We start from the raw sequence: 17,670 nt of genomic DNA, 5'->3' as shown, positions 1-17,670 counted from the left end.
ATTGTAAACAATTCGACATACGTTTCATATTTGTATCTTACTGCTAGCCTGAGTTATCAATTTATGTAATCAGTTAGTCTTTTTGGACACCCTGTATGGTGGTAATCGAAGGCATCATGACAGCAGTAAACTACATAAAGATTATTGTGGACCATCTGCAATGCTTCGTGCTTGAGTTTTCGCCTGTGGTGATGACATCTCCCAGCAGGGTAACTATCCTGTTGCAAGGCCAGAATCCCACTACAGTGGTTTGAGAAGCATTATTGTGAACTACACTGATGTCTTGGCTGGAATATGTGCCTGCTCTGTACCCATCAGAATACATATAGAGTGCCAGCTGTGCGCCCGTAAACCATCATGCTGTAATCTGTGGGAATTTCTTGATATGTGCTTAGACATCTGGTGCCACATACTCTGGAATCTTGTAAAGGACTTTTAGAATCCATGCCAAGCAGAATCTCTGTTGCACTGTGTTTGAAAAATGGAACAACATGGTACTAGACAGGTGGTCATAATGTCTTGACTAAGCACTGTATGTTCATATTATTATTTTTGTTAATAGTTACAATCACAAATATAGTAGTGAATAACATCAGTGTCCTCACTCATAATATTTTACATTTTTATCGCACTTACAATGTCAATATAAAATATAAAAATTCGAATTATTTTTCCAACAGGATTGGACCAAATGAACTCATGGGTTGTACAGCAATTGGTGCAAGCTTTATTGGTGTTGGTCGTGACCACTGGTTGGAGATGCTTGACAACCCACGAAAGCCTGTAGCTCAGTGGTACCCACTGCTTGATTCTGTTCCTGGCCAGATTCCTTCTACTGGACCACACCCATTGCCAGCAAGTTTCAGCTGCCTCAACAGCAGGTAACTGCAAGTATATGTAGAACATTCTTGTCCAGGATCTGCCTAGTATTTGAGAATACATTGAGAATACATTGAGCAAGACTGATTTTATACAGTTACTGGTTGTATTTATTTTAACCCTGACATATTTGCAGTTCAGCTTCAGATAGATCCCTCCATTTTTATGTTATACTTGGAATCTGGTAGCAAATTTTTTAAAAGATTTTCTGACAGGGAGGGTCTGTGCACCTATAGTTGTTGATTCCCACCCACATCATTAGTCAGCCCCTTAATATTGTGATGCTCTGTGGATAAAGTTAATGTATCCTAATGTTCTGTACTCCTCTCTCCAAATCAAAAACTATCAGCTGTCAAATCCAACACTGAACTGATTCATCAGAGTATAAACATAACTCTAAACATGAAATTCCTCTTCCTGATGTCATTAGCTATTATGACACCATTCTGTTAATGAAAAGCACATACATGCTAGACAAAACTTCTTTTATGAAGGCTCTGAACCATTTACATTTACATTGTGCACACTGTAGCAAGCTGAAAAACCATGTCCTTGAGATGCAGTCTCATAGGTTTTCAGCAACCCTTGCTCTAAATGTTGATAGATAATACTATTCTAAATTGTCACGAAATTACAGCCTTAAATACTCCAATGGAATTTGGTACCTCACATTCTGACTGATCAGCTTCTGCCTTATCAATGGTTAACCTTGTGACAAATTGTGGTAAATCATTCTACTAAGACAGTGCATCACCACTGCTTATGTAAAAATGACCACCAGGACTGATTGCTTGTAGAATTCCGGTATTTGTGATATGTTAAAATTATCAGTTGTACGGTAACAAGACATTCTGTCAGCAGAATAGTCTTACCATGAATTACATCAGACACATTATTTGTTCCATAGACTCATCTTGAGGAGGTCCTCGCAGGTGCAGAATGCATCTGAAAAACTTATCGTGGAGTACATATTTACCACATGCATTAATGATTTAATGTCAATTGCACAGATTCTAAATGAAATGATTATAGTGGTATAGAACAAGTCAATAAATTGAAACTTGTTTTCACTTATTAAGCAAAAAAATATACATTTTCCTTGTTTTATTGTCAAGAAAATTGCAAAAAATTGCACTACATGCATACCTGTGAACATAAACAGGCTAACACTCAGGGGTGAAAAGGAATGAAAGAAAAGGTCTTATGAAAAAAATAACTTTACTATGAAAGGCAACAAAACAAAAGAATAAACAAAATAAATCTAAACTGTTATAAAGTGCATGTCTTTCAAATCAAAATCTGCTTCTTGGTACCATTCGACACCATGATGCTCCACCCTATGCATTGCAACATGGATGAATATTCCTTGGAATGCTGTCCACAAGGGTGTCAAGATATGGCTGCTCAAGCAGCTGTCCTCTGGAGGTTATCCACTGTGTGGGGAGGTTTTCACAAGGGTGCATTGTGCTCATGCATCAGCATCTGGCCTCCCAACTCTCCAACCCCAGTAGAAATAAACACTCTGTTGTTAGAGCATGGAGGGGAAGAGGAGGTAGCTTCTTTTGATTTGACAAACATAGACCATCAGAAGCCTGTACCACTCTGTTTTCACAAAAAAAATTTAAAATTAAAATTGTAACACTAAAACCTGCATTTTTTGCAGTTTTTTAGATACTCTGAGAATTCTGTGATTCCTCTGAAGCTCTGTATCTTTTGACTGTATCTGTGTAAAAAAATGTTAAACATGTTGACCGCTGCATGCACAATGATGGATGTTTCACCACCAGACCGGTGGGCACACAGCATCAGGCACAAGTGAGGGTCAGCTGTGGCTCCTGGTAGTCTCGAGGCAGGCAGTGTGTTAACAACGCAAATTGTAAGAAATTTAATGCTCTGCAAGAAAGATCTAAGTTCTTTCAGTTGTAGATCACAGAGAATGTAGGTCATAGACAAAAATCTGCAAAAGTACCAAAATTTTTGGGTCTTTTGGTTGCCAGTAAGTCATGGTGTTTTTCTTTTACCTCAATTGCAAAGTTAATTGTAGACAGCTATTTTCCGTAGTGAAAAGAGTATTAAGAGAGAAGTTCCTGATTTAAATACTGATTAAAAACAGAAGAAAAACTATTTAAATGATGAGAGTGACGCAAACCTTTTCTTGATCAGTGCAGAATTGGGCAAACTGTTCCAGTCATAATGTTAACCTTAGGATGTGTCTTGAGTTTACTGTTGATTGTTTTAAGCAGTGTTTTTTCAAGACATGTGAATAATCTTCTTCGTAAGAGTGGATAATGTAATTCCTAAAATGGAATTTCACAGAGTACTAACAATTTTAATTTTTGTCGGCTCCGCAGCATTTCTACATTTCTACATACAGGGTGACTTTTCAGTGTGTATAATAAAGCAAATGATGTAGAGAGAATGCTGAAAGGAATCTAAACACTATATACCAGTTCTCACACATACCAATATTTATGGGACTGTCACTAGTTTATTGTAGCTCATGAACAGAAGTCAGAACAACATTACACCAACAAATTCATACGCAAAACAATCACATTATAAAGATTCAGTGGAATTGCTTGATCTAAACAGCACACTGGTCACAAAATGCAAAAAATGTTTCAGTTGTAAGCCAAGCAAAGTCATCTGGATTCAGTTTTTGCACTATCTGAATATTTTATGGGTGGCATTGCATTTCTTCGTGCAATATTCTCTGTACACTGTGATCCGATATTTCAAGTTGCAGTGCATTCTTGTATGCAGGATGTATGGGAGGGACTTTGCCTGAAGGCTTCTTCAACTCCTGTAATATTCTCTGATGTGCACACATTTTGCACTTACACCCATTTCCTCAAAGTTCTGTACCCACACTTCAACAGCATGTGTTGATGGCACTCGGCATCATGTATCAAATTGTAATGAACACAAAATACGTGCTACACGGCCACATAACTGTCATCATTTTTGTAAAATACCTTCATGGCAACAGCACTTTGTTCACTGGTACACAACACCATCTCAGCTGACCATTGATATCAGAGTCAATGGCGGAGGTTTGTGGCCAGATGGCACCGCTCCCATTTTTGATTCCTAATATAATGTACTATTTCCAGGGTTGCAAAACCATCCATTCCATTGCCACACCTGTTAAGTATCTGCTGTGTATTGTCAATGTGATCCAGGAAGTCTTCTGTGGAACTGCTTATTGAAATATCCACCCACAGCTGACTCTTTTGGACAATGCCTGTTTCTGAAAACTCATTCCTATAAACAAAATACTTTGACATTAATTGTGTTAAATCATACAAGAAACAAAAAAATGCAAGAGGAAATTTCATCAGCAAATTATCTGTGCTTTCTGCAGACAAAGTTTTCGCATTCTAATGGAAGCCTGTTCTGCCTATAATTGAAATGAAGTTAAATAACTGATGTAACAAAACTAGAGTTATAATTCTGTTGCCAGTTACCAAATGAAGAAATGGTTAAGATCAATTGCCATGCATGGGTCCAAGAACTAATTCATTAACACTGCTCATTGTGAAAAGTCAATGTTAATCTTCTTCTTGCTGTCAGTATTTTGTTATAATTCCTCCATTCAGTAAGCCATCAACAATGCCTTTCTGTCTTGTACTCAAATCAGAATAAACAGGTGTTAAATGTAACTTAGTTAAAATGAAAAACCTGATAAAGTTACTTTTTTACTTATTCATCATATTTGATTAACCACAAAACAACTTTTTCTCACTTCATAAAATATTAACAATATGACCCACAAGGGTACATCAGACATGAGTTACATTTCAGCTTCTCTCCATCACATCTCACACCCAACTCTCAGCTATTGCTAAACAGAGAAAACATAAACCAAAGTTATAAAAACTTTCCATCAACAACTCACTTAGATACATATTGATTTTTGTTAACAGATGCTAATTAAGTAGAATATTTTACTTCGGATACAGATTGCATTTTGTTATTAATGTTACTTAAAAACTGTCTTGATTGCAAACTTTTTTTTTATTCATATGACCAGTTTTGGTTCATTCAGAACCATCTTCAGATCTGATATTTCAGTTACAGGAGTAACCCGTCCAAACATGACATAGCATGTGGAAAGTGCTGGATTTGGACGGGTTACTCCTGTAACTGAAATATCAGATGGTTCTGAATGAACTGAAACCGGTCATATGAATAAAAAAAAAAGTTTGCAATCAAGACGGTTTTTAAGTAACATTATAAAATCACTGATTGCTGTTATCCCATAAGACATTATGTCTGTTTTTACAAAGTATTTTGTTAAGTTTTGAACAATCAATTAGTTTTGGATACTCTCTTGTAATAAAAGGAGGTAAATAAACATTACATAAAAATATGGATCCCCAAATATCAATATAAACCAATAATCTCAAATTGACAAAAATATACGTTACCAATGTTACAAAATATTATAATAGCAAAACGGCATATCATGTTGTACAACTGATTACAGCTATATCACCATCTACTACACTCCAGGATCACACTGATGTAGTCTCATTATAGCATGCATCAAAAAGTCACATTGTACATTACAAGTACATGCAGTACTTCAACTCATGTCATCTTTATCTCTTTCCAGATGAAGAGAAAGTCACTAAAATAAACATGGCACAGAGGAAAACTGGATGGAGGTTTGCTCAAAAGAGGTACATTTCCTGAAGAAGGTAATTGGATACATGATACTGAAATAAAAACTTAGGTATCTGCACTGTATGTTCTGATGGAATCAAAAAGATATGTCTCTAATGCAGCTCTGTGTACCTCCTACTGTCCATAAAAGTAATTATTTCCATATATAACAAACTATTTCTGTGATGTAGAAAAGAATGTAATACAGTAGTGTGACAAACTCTGTAAGTATGAAATATACACTTAGCTAAGAGAAAAAATGCTTTAGTACTAGAAATTCTTTTTATATGAGAAAGATCATATCTGAATATTCTGTAAGAAAATTTAAACAGAATGTGTGAAGACTATCATATGAAGCACAATGTATATTTGAATTACAAGAAGCTTTTTCGGTGTGTAGCATTTTGAACTTATATGCATTCTTTGTCACTTCTGTGTGTTAACTAAAAAGATATTAACATGTAAAAGAAATTTGCTAAGCATAAAATCTACAACATGCATAAACAGTAACATAATATTAAGGAAAAAACAAAGGGTTTATGTTGTTGATTGCATGGATAGACCTTTACCTGTGACAAATAATGCTACTGGGATAAATTATAAGCCATCAGATAGTATTGTAAATAAGACTTTAATTTTGTAAAAGAATATTTATTTCCTCACAATTAGTGTATGAAACTGTGTGTTCAAATCAGCTTTATGCATCACAAGTATATAGGGATGAATGTTTTCCTCTTAAATGATCTTCTGGAATGAGCAGTTGTTCATGGTCAATGTTTAAAAACGCATTTGAGCTTATATATGTATGTGACACCTTCAGATCATTGACAGTAAAATATGCACATAAATATCATGATTGGAACTTCTTTTTAAAAACATAGATAAATGCATAATTTACAAGTCATAAAAACAAGGACAAAAATACTGTTACTGATGTGTCTGATATTTTACTGCAATACCATTCTTTATGAGACAGTTCGCAATGAGATATAAGATGGCTGCATATTATATATGAAATGTAGAACTGAATTTGGGTTACTGTCTAGATAATCAATTTTATATCTCTCTTGCGCCACACCTTTTGTTTTTATTTTTTGTTGGCTTTACTATTATATGGAAATGGTTTTCCACACATGGTCTTGTATCAAAGGTTGTAGAAAGCTGTTATTTTTTAGTATTATTTCGACTTAATAAGCTCACCATTTTATTGCCTGCTTGGGAAGCCATAGTAATTACTCAAAAACCAGATCTAATAGTTGCAAAAAATGTCAGTCTTTTTTCAATTTAAGTATTAAATGATTTTATTTCTACAATACTTCTTAAGAATACTATCTCATAGATGTTCGAGAAAATTAAATACATACAAAATTCATAAAAGTGAAACTCCACATTTGTAATGCAGTAATTTGTATAATGTACATATCATGCTGTCAAGCAAAAGGAAAAGAAATAATATCTTTACACCATAAGAAGCTGATATATCATCAGTTATACAGATATTAACACTACAAAAGTTGTAACCCATGGCATAAATGTTACTATGGTGTAAACTTTCTTCAACTGTAGTGAGAAACAACTGAAATATGAATATGTGTGTACTGTAATGGGATCTGTTATAATCTCAATGGAAAATTCATCAAATGAAATGTCAGTGCATACTATTTGACCACTGTATCACCACAAAATGTTATTCTTGCTGAGCTGTTTGCTCCTCAACTATGTAACTCTTGTAAGAAATAATACATATTGGCAAATCTGTTGTCCTTTGATCAAATTTAATTTTTTGACAACTTTCCATCAAAGTACTTACAGAAAAGAAATCTAGTGATTTCTCCCTAAAACTGCTGTTTTAATTCTGGTAGTACCAATTTATGCTATAACAGAAATTAAATAGTCAATTCACACATGTTTGTTCATAGAGCACCAGAATAATCTCAGAACACAGTGGTGTCTTTAGTTTGGGGTAAATATTTATCATATATCTTGACAAAATTTTGGATTTCCATCACTGTACTTGTTCCTTCTGTACAGTAAATTGTTCATCACTATTGATGGAAAATCTGAAAACCTCATTCTCCATAAGTAATCTAAAATGTCAACATTAACTTCTTGTTTCACATGCTACGTTAACTGAACTTGGTTCTCTTCGTGAGATCATAAAACAGGAAAAAAAGATCAGAATTATATTGCCCAATTTTTTTATGCGAAACATAATTCTATTTAAAATGAGAAAATGTTGTCTTGCCCCTGGCATTAATAAAACAACTATGATTTGTTAAGTGTGTTCTTTATTTAACACAGCTTCTAAGTAACACTCAACCACAATAAGAATCAACAAATAATTAAAACAATGCTGCACCAAAAACTTGTTGTTCTCTGTGGAAACCTGGCAAATAAATGAAGACTTGGATGAACTGAGAAAAATAATCATAAAAATGCAATTGCCCACCTAATAATCATCACAGTCTAAACATGGAAATTTTGTAAAATTACATGCACATTATACTCAATGAGAGTTGTCAGTTCCAAAAGTTAGTCTTGCCCATATTTCAGCCCTGACAGTGCTCTCTCTCTCTCTCTCTCTCTCTCTCTCTCTCTCTCTCTATACACACACACACACACACACACACACACACACACACACACATTTTATAAAGAATAAGTCTTCTCTCTCGCATGTCACTTCTGTGATCTGCTCCTTAAATTAACACAATGTCATTAATCATCTAAGTGATCAAAACACCATACAATTGTCATAAGTTACAGTGTGCATTTGGAATTTCTACTAAAATACACTGTACAATACCAATACACTTCACAGAATGGCAGTTCTTTGCTAATGTGCCTTCTTATCACAAATCTGTCATTACCACACCTAATGACATGGCTTCGATATTTCAAAGCTTGGTTCCGCATGTGGTAAAAAATATTTATGTAGATATTCTTGCTTTGCTGCATTTCTGTTTAAGTGAAACCTTCACCTATTTTTCATACCTCCACGCATAAATAGCCATGTCCATAACTGCATAGTGGTGCATACCATAATTTCCATAAAAGAATGAGAAACAAGAATTTTTGAACAGAGTGACATTTCCAGTTTTGGAGGTTTTGATTCTTATTCAGGGACATCATAAATAAGAAGGATACTCAAAGAGTAACTTGCCAACCGAAAAAATGTTGCGAGTTTTAAGTTTCTTTTCATCATGGTCTATAGGTCTGAGTGACAACTAAATTGTAATCCATCTTCTTCATTAAATGAAAATACCGCCCAACTGTTTGCTTACCATATTCTACGACAACACACAACCTTAATTTAGCATAAAATTTATTCTAATGAACTAAGAATATAACAAGAGATCATGGTCATCAAAAACTTTATTTTATATGTAATATTTCTTGCTTTATTTTTAATAAAATTGTAAAAATTATAATAGCATAAATGATTATGTTACAACAATTATTAAGTGTGAATTATAGCCACATACACAAACAGATCTTTGATCATCCAGTTTTCATGAAAAATTAAGAAATTCGAATCTTTCGAGGAAGAAAATTGTACAAGCAGTTCATCTCTGTTATCAGAAAAGCATATTCTTATGTATTTATGTAAGTGAATGTATTTTGATATGCATATAACACAAAAGTTGTCTGTGTCAAAATATTTTATGTAATGTGCCTGTTAAACTAACATAATCTCTGACTATGCTAAATAGTATATAAATGTTGGATACAAAATAAATTTTATGTGCAGTTCACATGTGTAGCTTAAATCCTAATATAATGTTTTTCTTTCCCTTACATCCTTAAGGCAGTAGCCCACTTATTCCTTTTTAACTTAAGATCAAGATCATTATCATGGTAAAGTACACAGCCTAATTTATCAAATGAAATAATAACAATGATGACAATAATAGTAGCATTAATAATAGTTGTATGAATAAATAAACTATGAAAAAACAACAGTTTTTCAAATGAGCAAACATGTTATCAATCAGAAAAGAAGCACCCACAAGGCCTGTATCCTGATGTAGAGAAACTTCTGTAACACAATGCTGCTGCTGTCCACAGAACACACGCGAGACAGATGACACTTAGGTACAACTTACATAGTATTTACACCCTTCTTTTCCTGTATGTGTCCTATTTGAATGGCAAGTTTTTGTTAAAATTAATGTAGGTGTTAACACAAACTGTACACCATTTGAAAGATTTCCAGTTTTGCAATGTACTTGACTGTTAATAGTTCTGCCCATACTACAGATTCAACATTATTTTTGTTCACTATCAACAATCATAAAGATGTCAGTCAACTGCTGACTATGATGTGAAACACACAGCAGCTGCCTCATTCAGATGCAATTATCTTTCAGGGATCTGGTGGACCAGACAGCTATTCCCACTATATGCACACTTTTGTCTGCCTGGATTGGTTACCATCCTCTTCCACAGAACACTCCTTAATCACATGGCCAAAGTAAAATAACCTCTAAAGGCTCTGCTCTCCAGTGAACTACTTGGTCTCATTCATTGTGAATGACTCCTTCCATTTACAGTATTCATAGGAACTGCTATCAACACTTTAAAAAATATTCTCAATCCTTCTTCAAACACTTATTTTCAAGGCTCTTCTATCCTACACTGCAGTTGTGAAGGTATTAGCAATAACTTGGTTGCATTTCCTTGAATCATATAATCTGGATTTCGCATGTACTGTTAATTTACATTAGAGCTCCAAGATCAATTGTCAGTTGACTGTACACTGCTCTGTGCTCTATGCCAATCTGCCATGAAGCCAAGGAAGACAAAGATATAACTCACATCATAATTGCTAATTCTCAGAGTAATGTTTCAATTAAAGTAAGTGGATGCTACAGGTACAGTATTTAAGAGCTCACTGTCCTCCATCTGTTTACACACAATCAAGTACTCATGACAGGGTACATTTTGCCGGAAGCAGTACCTTCAATTTCAAAGACCAGCTACACCTTTTAATACTGTTATGCACAATTATCTGAAAAAAAAAACCTTAACAGCAATTTTCTATCAAATTAAAAGTAAGATTGGGGTTGATGCTTCAACAGCAATTTCACTAGAAATGTAGCATAAGCCCACAGCAAAGGAGGATGGGGTATAAGCTCAACCTTCCTATCCAAAGAGATCATCAAAGATTTGCATTCAATGATTTGGGGAAATCTTTACTGATTGCAAACACATACAGTGGTGATTGTTTGGAATTGAGCTTACCATCTAAGATCCTGACTTACATCAACCTTCAACCACCAAGTTTCATAATCAGATGTATATTTTATGTACAATAAAGTATAAACAAACAAAACGTGATTGGTTTTCCATGCAATATCCCTGCAGAGTTATTTTTAATTAAAAATTTCTTAATTTTTTTCAGTAGTAACTCTTACGTAGTCTCTTTAAAAAAATATATCACAAATAAAGAGTAAAAGATGAAATAAAAAGCCAAAGTCAAGTTTCCTCTTTCTTCTAGGGAATAATGAAAGATTTGCTAGATGTAAAGAGGTAAGCATGTAGCAGTAAATTCCCCTCACTGTGTTTTCTTGTACATGTACAGTATGAGAGCATTGTGCAGCACAGAAACACAATTTACAAACCTATGTGATAGAGAAAGACACAGAATAAAAGCAGCATGTGAGACAGTCACTGAGTAAAAGAGAGTGAGCATACTCATTTCTCTGTGCCTTCTGCCCGACAGAAAAATGCAACTGAATGGTTCCGAAACTGCAGCTCTGTCCAGTGAGCATGAAACTCCATGGTTGCATGCCTTCCACATGACTGCTGGATGCAACATATCATAGTAGAATTCAAAACGTTGACTGCTTGCCTGCAATAATTTTTTCTCCAACTTATCATGCTGCTGTAAATGAAACAGTCGCCATTGCCCAAAAGAAAAGAGAAAAAAAAAAAAAAAAAAAAAAAGGGAGGGGGGGGGAGAGAGAGAGAGAGAGAGAGAGAGAGAGAGAAGCTGAAAAATGTGGAAAAGTAATTATCATGTTGTATGATTTGACCATAGTCAAGATGACTATGTACACTGAGGTGACAAAACTCATGGGACAGTGATATACACATTTTACACATATATAGATGGTGGCAGTATCATGTACACGAGGTATACAAGGGCAATGCATTAGTGGAACTGTCTTTGTTTTCAAGTGATTCATGTGAAACGGTTTCTGATTTGATTATGGCCAAATGGGAATTAACAGACTTTGAACATGAAATGGTAGTTGCAGCTACATTCATGGGACATTCCATTTCAGAAATTGTTAGGAAATTAAATATTCCTACATCCACATTGTCAAAAGTGTGCCAAGAACACCAAATTTCAGGCATTACTTCTCACTACAGACGACAAAGTAGCCAACGGCCATTAAGACCAAGAGCAGTGGTGGTGGAGTCAGTGCTAACAGACAAGCAACACTGCATGAAATAACCCCAGAAATCAATGTGGGATGTACAACAAAAGTATCCATTACAACAGTGTAGCAAAAGTTGGCGTTAATTGGCTATGGTAGCGGAATATTGATGAAAGTACCTTTGCTAACAGTATGACATCGTCCACAGTGCCTCTCCTGGGCTCATGACCATATTGGTTAGACCCTAGATGACTGAAAAACCATGGCCTGGTCAGATGAGCCCCAATTTCAGCTCGTAAGAGCTGATGATAGGATTCAAGTAAGGCATAGACCCTACAAAGCCTTGTACCAAAGCTGTTAGGTTGATTTGGGGCAAGAGACCAAACAGCGAGGTCACCAGTCTCATCAGATTAGGGAAGGATGGGGAAGGAAGTCTGCCATGCCCTGTCAAAGGAACCATCCCGGCATTTACCTGAGGTGATTTAGGGAAAGCACAGAAAACCTAAATCAGGATGGTCGGACTCAGGATTGAACTGTCACCCTCCCAAATGTGAGTCCAGTGTGCTAACCAGTGCGCCACTTCGCTCGGTACCAGAGTTGTCAACAATGTGCTGTGAAAGCTGGTTGTGGCTCCATAATTGTGTGGTTTGTATATACATGGAATGGATTGGGTCCTCTGGTCCAACTCACCAATCATTGACTGGAAATGTGTACTATCTGCCACTTGGAGGTGATTTGTAGCCATTCATAGACATCATATTTCCAAACAGTGATGGAATTTTTCTGGACGATAATGTGCAATGTCACTGGGGACAATTGTTTGTGATTTGGTTTGAAGAACATTCCGGACAATTTGAGTGACTGATTTGCGTACCCATCATACATTTGTAGGACACAATCAAGAGGTCAGTTCATGCACAAATTCCAGCTCTGGCAACATTTTCACAATTATGGACAGCTATGGAGGCAGCATGGCTCAGTATTTCTGCATGGGACTTCCAATGATTTGTTGAGTCCATGCCACATTGAGTTGCTGCACTATACAGGGTAAATTGTAAATTCAGGTGCATTTTTTGGTGCCACTGGAAAATTTGTACATTCCCATGGATTAGCTGAAGTACTGGCTCAAGTAGAAGTATTAGCAGGTGGCTCAATAGTCAGATTTTTTTTTTTTTACACCAAGCACTTTAATCATTGTAAGCAACTACATCTGCTGACTGCTGCTTCATTGCAAACACTGCACTTATTCACAATTCAAATTGTGCTTGAGATGCTGGATGAACTCTTGAAAATATTTATCAATACTACATCTAATCAAAGTCTTTCTGACATCGAGAGGATTGAATTACCTGATTTACTGAGCAAAGCTGTTAAAGGTTACAAAGAGTTCTGCAGGCATACTTTGATGGGTGAACATGGAAAAATGGCTCAATGCTACCACCACTGTTGTGAGTTATCAACTAACTCAAGCAGGTTTTGAAAAGCATCTGTACCGGTAAATTTAAACTGTACTCTGACTCAGTTTTCAGCATGACTGATTTATTTTTTGCATTAAACCAGACTAATTATTACACACAGTCCTTAATGTGCTCAATCAGGCTGAATCAAGAAAATTCACTGCTGGTTACCAAATTTTGACAAGGCGCATTTGGAATTAGGCATACAAATGCCAATTTTGCTAGATCACCTGCTGACATGACACTAGAGCACGCTTTTAATGGCGCTGCCTGTAATCAATTTGTTAATAATATTACTGCAAACTCTACATCTGTGCATCAAAGATTGACTCTCACCATAGTGCGAGAACAAAAATATTGACTGCTGTCATGTAAAATCTTGGTTTGTCACAACAAGATAATATATCTAGAGAGAGAGAGAGAGAGAGAGAGAGAGAGAGAGAGAGAGAGAGAGAGAGAGAGAGAGAAGAAAGAATGAGCAGAAGAAAAATGGCAAAGCAAATGTTCACAGTAGGCCAATATTTAAATGTTTAAAAATACCACTAATTAATTTGATGATAGTATCAAAAAATGTTTTATGTAACATTTCTACTGATAGAGCAGCATCATTTGGTGTTAGAGATTTCCTGCTTTCTGTTAAGTCAGTGGAAAATCAATAAAAGTTAAGTTTCATTTCTGAATGCAGTCCTGTTATTGGAAGATTTGAGAAACCAACATCATAAAACAAAATTCTTAATTTCTCATCACAGTGCACCTCCAGAGTTCAAATGAATAAAGATAAAGAGGCAGTACTGGAAATTGGAAAAACATCTTTGTTCAGCTACTCGCAATTAGCCATGACAAAAAAGTATGTGTAGAACACTTGTTAGACACTTTCACTAGGACCAGTACCATCTACTCTTTTCCTGTGTACAGGGGTAATGTTAAAAACAGACAAGGCCACATTTTCCAAGACACTGGATCTCAAGTCTACATGATTCAAGTTCATACAAATCTATGTTGAAATAGTAGGCAGATTTTACATCTTATACCAGATTGGGTCCTCCTTGCCACAAACCTTGGCTAATGCAGCTGTGATCCAGAGATACATATATTCTTCAAAGGTTCCGAATATCAAAATCAGTGAAAGTTTGATATTTGTTATAGAGTTAAAAGAACCTCCACAAGCCAAACCTACCAATTTTGTGGGAAGACTTAATTATTTTAAGAAGGCTTTGGTATAGATCTTAGTTCATTAATGGAGGAATGACCATTTGGTATCAATAATGCAAACTAAGAAAGCCTTTATAGCCATTGGAGGTCAGTGCTCCTTACTCTTATCAAGTAACGGAAAATCATGTTGTAAAAGCTAGAGAGAGTGATTATAAACATCAACATGAAGAAGAGGTTACATAGTTTATGTTTCATGTTGGCACAGTGCCACTAATATCAAAAATTTTAGTAAAAGTCCCTGATACTGATGTTTTAATAATATTACTGACCAGTATGCATAAAGTTTCTGAATCTGACATTTGGGTGGCAGTTTCAGCAATTAGTACTAAAATTAATAAAGACCTTAACAGCATCAACTGCATATAATTAGCAACAGCATCTACCAGCATTCCACGCACTTACAGGATACAATTACATAGCTGCTTTCTACAATATAGGAAACAACAAACTGTTTCGAACTTTCACAAAAAACAAAACCTAAAAAAAGACTTTTGCACTATTGTCAGATGACACGAGTTTTCATCAACAAAAAATCTGAGATGGTTGAAGTGTTTACTGCTCTTTTGTATGGCATACAGCACTGCAAAAACATTAATCACCCAAGATTCAATATTTTCCAAACAAATTATTCAGCCAAAAAACATAAGGTTCAAAGAAAAAAAAGGTTAATATTGTGTAATTTAAACAAACTATTTATTGAATTCAAAAAAGTAAATCCTGACATTGAAACTGAAGGGATATTTGACACCCATATTGTAATTATGATGATTGATTTGCCACTCTTAGAGCTGACTATAAAAATATTTTGGAAGTTCTGGTAAGCAGTGTTAACAGTTATATGTGTATGATCATGAGAAAAGTCAAGATTGTCCACGCAAACGAGTTTTACTTGTTATGCCTGCAGAATCTGAAGATAATGATTTGATGACTAACAATGTAGAATACAAACAATGGGTGACAAAACACATTGGAAATGGTGACAATCATAAACTCACAAGAAGTGTTTTTTGAAATGCATCTTTTTTTATCACCAAGGCTCATTGTAAATTTATGAAAGACGGAAAGCAAACCTTGGTAGTTGATGAATACTTAGCTCTTGCAAACTTTTCTGAATTTTATTCCTTCGTTGTTCAAGATTGGATAAATAAATCAGTCACAATTCATTCGTTCGTGTTCTATTATAAAGATCAATATAAACTATTGAGTTGCAATTTTTGTGTCATAAGTAGAATTGTAAAACTACTATATATTACCATGGACTACTGTAATTGAGCGTTCACTAGGGTATTTTTCCCAGCAGCTTTGGTCAGTTAAGACCGTACCTGTATTACCTGTATGTTAGCTGTGTTGCGTACCTGTCGCGCATTGCCCCATTTTGATCACTTTGTTTGAATATGTGATCAGTGTCTAACTCGATTCCCCTAGAAACTGGAAGTGGTGAACCGTCTAGAAACTGAGTGATGATATATAAATGGTCACATAACCTACAGAATATTTTTATTTCACGTAATTATCCTCCTGTCTGTTACTTAAAAATATACAGTGTTCGTAGAAAAATTGAAACTGCTAATGTTTAATTCAGGTTTTACTTGATAGTTGATTTTTTAAATGTGAAACAGAGAGATGTTGTGGTAAAAATAAAAAAAATACAGATTTATCATACAGTGCTAGAAAACAAATGTTCCACAAAAAAATCATTAAAAGTTTTTAAAAATGAAAAATTGAAACATACCAAATATTGCTACAGTACTTCGATGATCTTATATAAAACATTTTCTCTTATTGCTAAACAACTTTTGCACTTATCAGTAAGATGAAAACTCTTGCCTTTGATTATGATAAACGTTCTATTTTACAAAATAACAACAATAATTATACAATGTTTTGTGTTTGTGCTTGCAAATTGTATTTGTGTCAAAGGTAATTACTTTGTGAAACAAATACTAACAAAGAGATAGAGTGGCTGGCCAGTATACTTACCTCATCTCAGTACAGCCGATAGATACACAAAAAACAGAACAGAACCGAAAATTTACGTTCCTATCTTTCGGAACAAATGTTCCTTCATCAGGGAAGCTTCCCTCTGACAACCATGCCTCCATCCTTGCTACCCTCCCTGTTTTCCTTTCCCTGTTGCTTCATAACCTGGGTTGTGAGTAACTGAGTCCACTTTCCCTTCTTCCCTTTCTTTCCCCTCTCTCCTCCCTGATGAAGGAACATTTGTTCCGAAAGCTAGGAACATAAATTTTCGGTCCTCTTCTGTTTTTTGTGTACCTATCGGCTGTACTGAGATGAGGTAAGTACTGGCCAGCCCCTCTATCTCTTTGTTAGTATTTGTTTCACATCTTTATATGAGATTTTCCATTAACCATTTAGGTAATTACTTTGGTTACATAAAAATGCAGAGGTTACACATGCAGCTAATTTTTTATTACTTACAAAATGCAATTTACATTTTGTAAGAATATAAAATGCTTAATGGATTAATACTGGTGTATGGTTCTGATTATGCGTGAAATAGGCAAACAATAAAACAAAGAAAAGTCATCTTTTCCCAGTTCTTCTCCCACATATACATTTACGTTCTTTCTCTATCAAAGCCACTAATACTACCAGTCATCCTACCATTTAATACATCATTTTTATATTTACATTTACATTTATACTCCGCAAGCCACCCAATGGTGTGTGGCGGAGGGCACTTTACGGGCCACTGTCATTACCTCCCTTCTCTGTTCCAGTCGCGTATGGTTCGCGGGAAGAACGACTGCCGAGAAGCCTCTGTGCGCACTCGAATCTCTCTAATTTTACATTCGTGATCTCCTCGGGAGGTATAAGTAGGGGGAAGCAATATATTTGATACCTCATCCAGAAACGCACCCTCTCGAAAACTGGCGAGCAAGCAACACCGCGATGCAGAGCGCCTCTCTTGCAGAGTCTGCCACTTGAGTTTGCTAAAAATCTCCGTAACACTATCAAGGTTACCAAATAACTCAGTGACGAAACGCGCCACTCTTCTTTGGATCTTCTCTATTTCCTCCATCAACCCGACCTGGTACGGATCCCAC

The 17,670-nt window shown here is 35.5% G+C and overlaps 1 protein-coding gene across 2 annotated transcripts in view; it reads left to right on the top strand.

Moving 5' to 3' along the window:
* The window catches only part of LOC126281503 (synaptotagmin-10-like), an 865,953-nt gene extending 856,434 nt beyond the window's left edge, over positions 1-9,519 (top strand). Inside the window, exons 9-10 of one of the 2 annotated variants that reach the window (XM_049980517.1) lie at positions 681-881; positions 5,498-9,519. In XM_049980517.1, coding sequence (XP_049836474.1) covers positions 681-881; positions 5,498-5,501 — 205 coding nt within the window. In that variant the 3' untranslated portion in view covers positions 5,502-9,519. The remainder of the gene's footprint in view (positions 1-680; positions 882-5,497) is intronic. The other variant, XM_049980518.1, reaches the window with a different exon arrangement.
* The last annotated feature ends 8,151 nt before the right edge of the window (positions 9,520-17,670 follow it).

This window comes from Schistocerca gregaria, chromosome 7 (genome assembly GCF_023897955.1).
Source record: "Schistocerca gregaria isolate iqSchGreg1 chromosome 7, iqSchGreg1.2, whole genome shotgun sequence".
Lineage (NCBI taxonomy): Eukaryota > Metazoa > Arthropoda > Insecta > Orthoptera > Acrididae > Schistocerca > Schistocerca gregaria.
The sequence above is the reverse complement of the archived record's forward strand: the minus strand, read 5'-3'. Positions and strand labels throughout refer to the sequence as shown.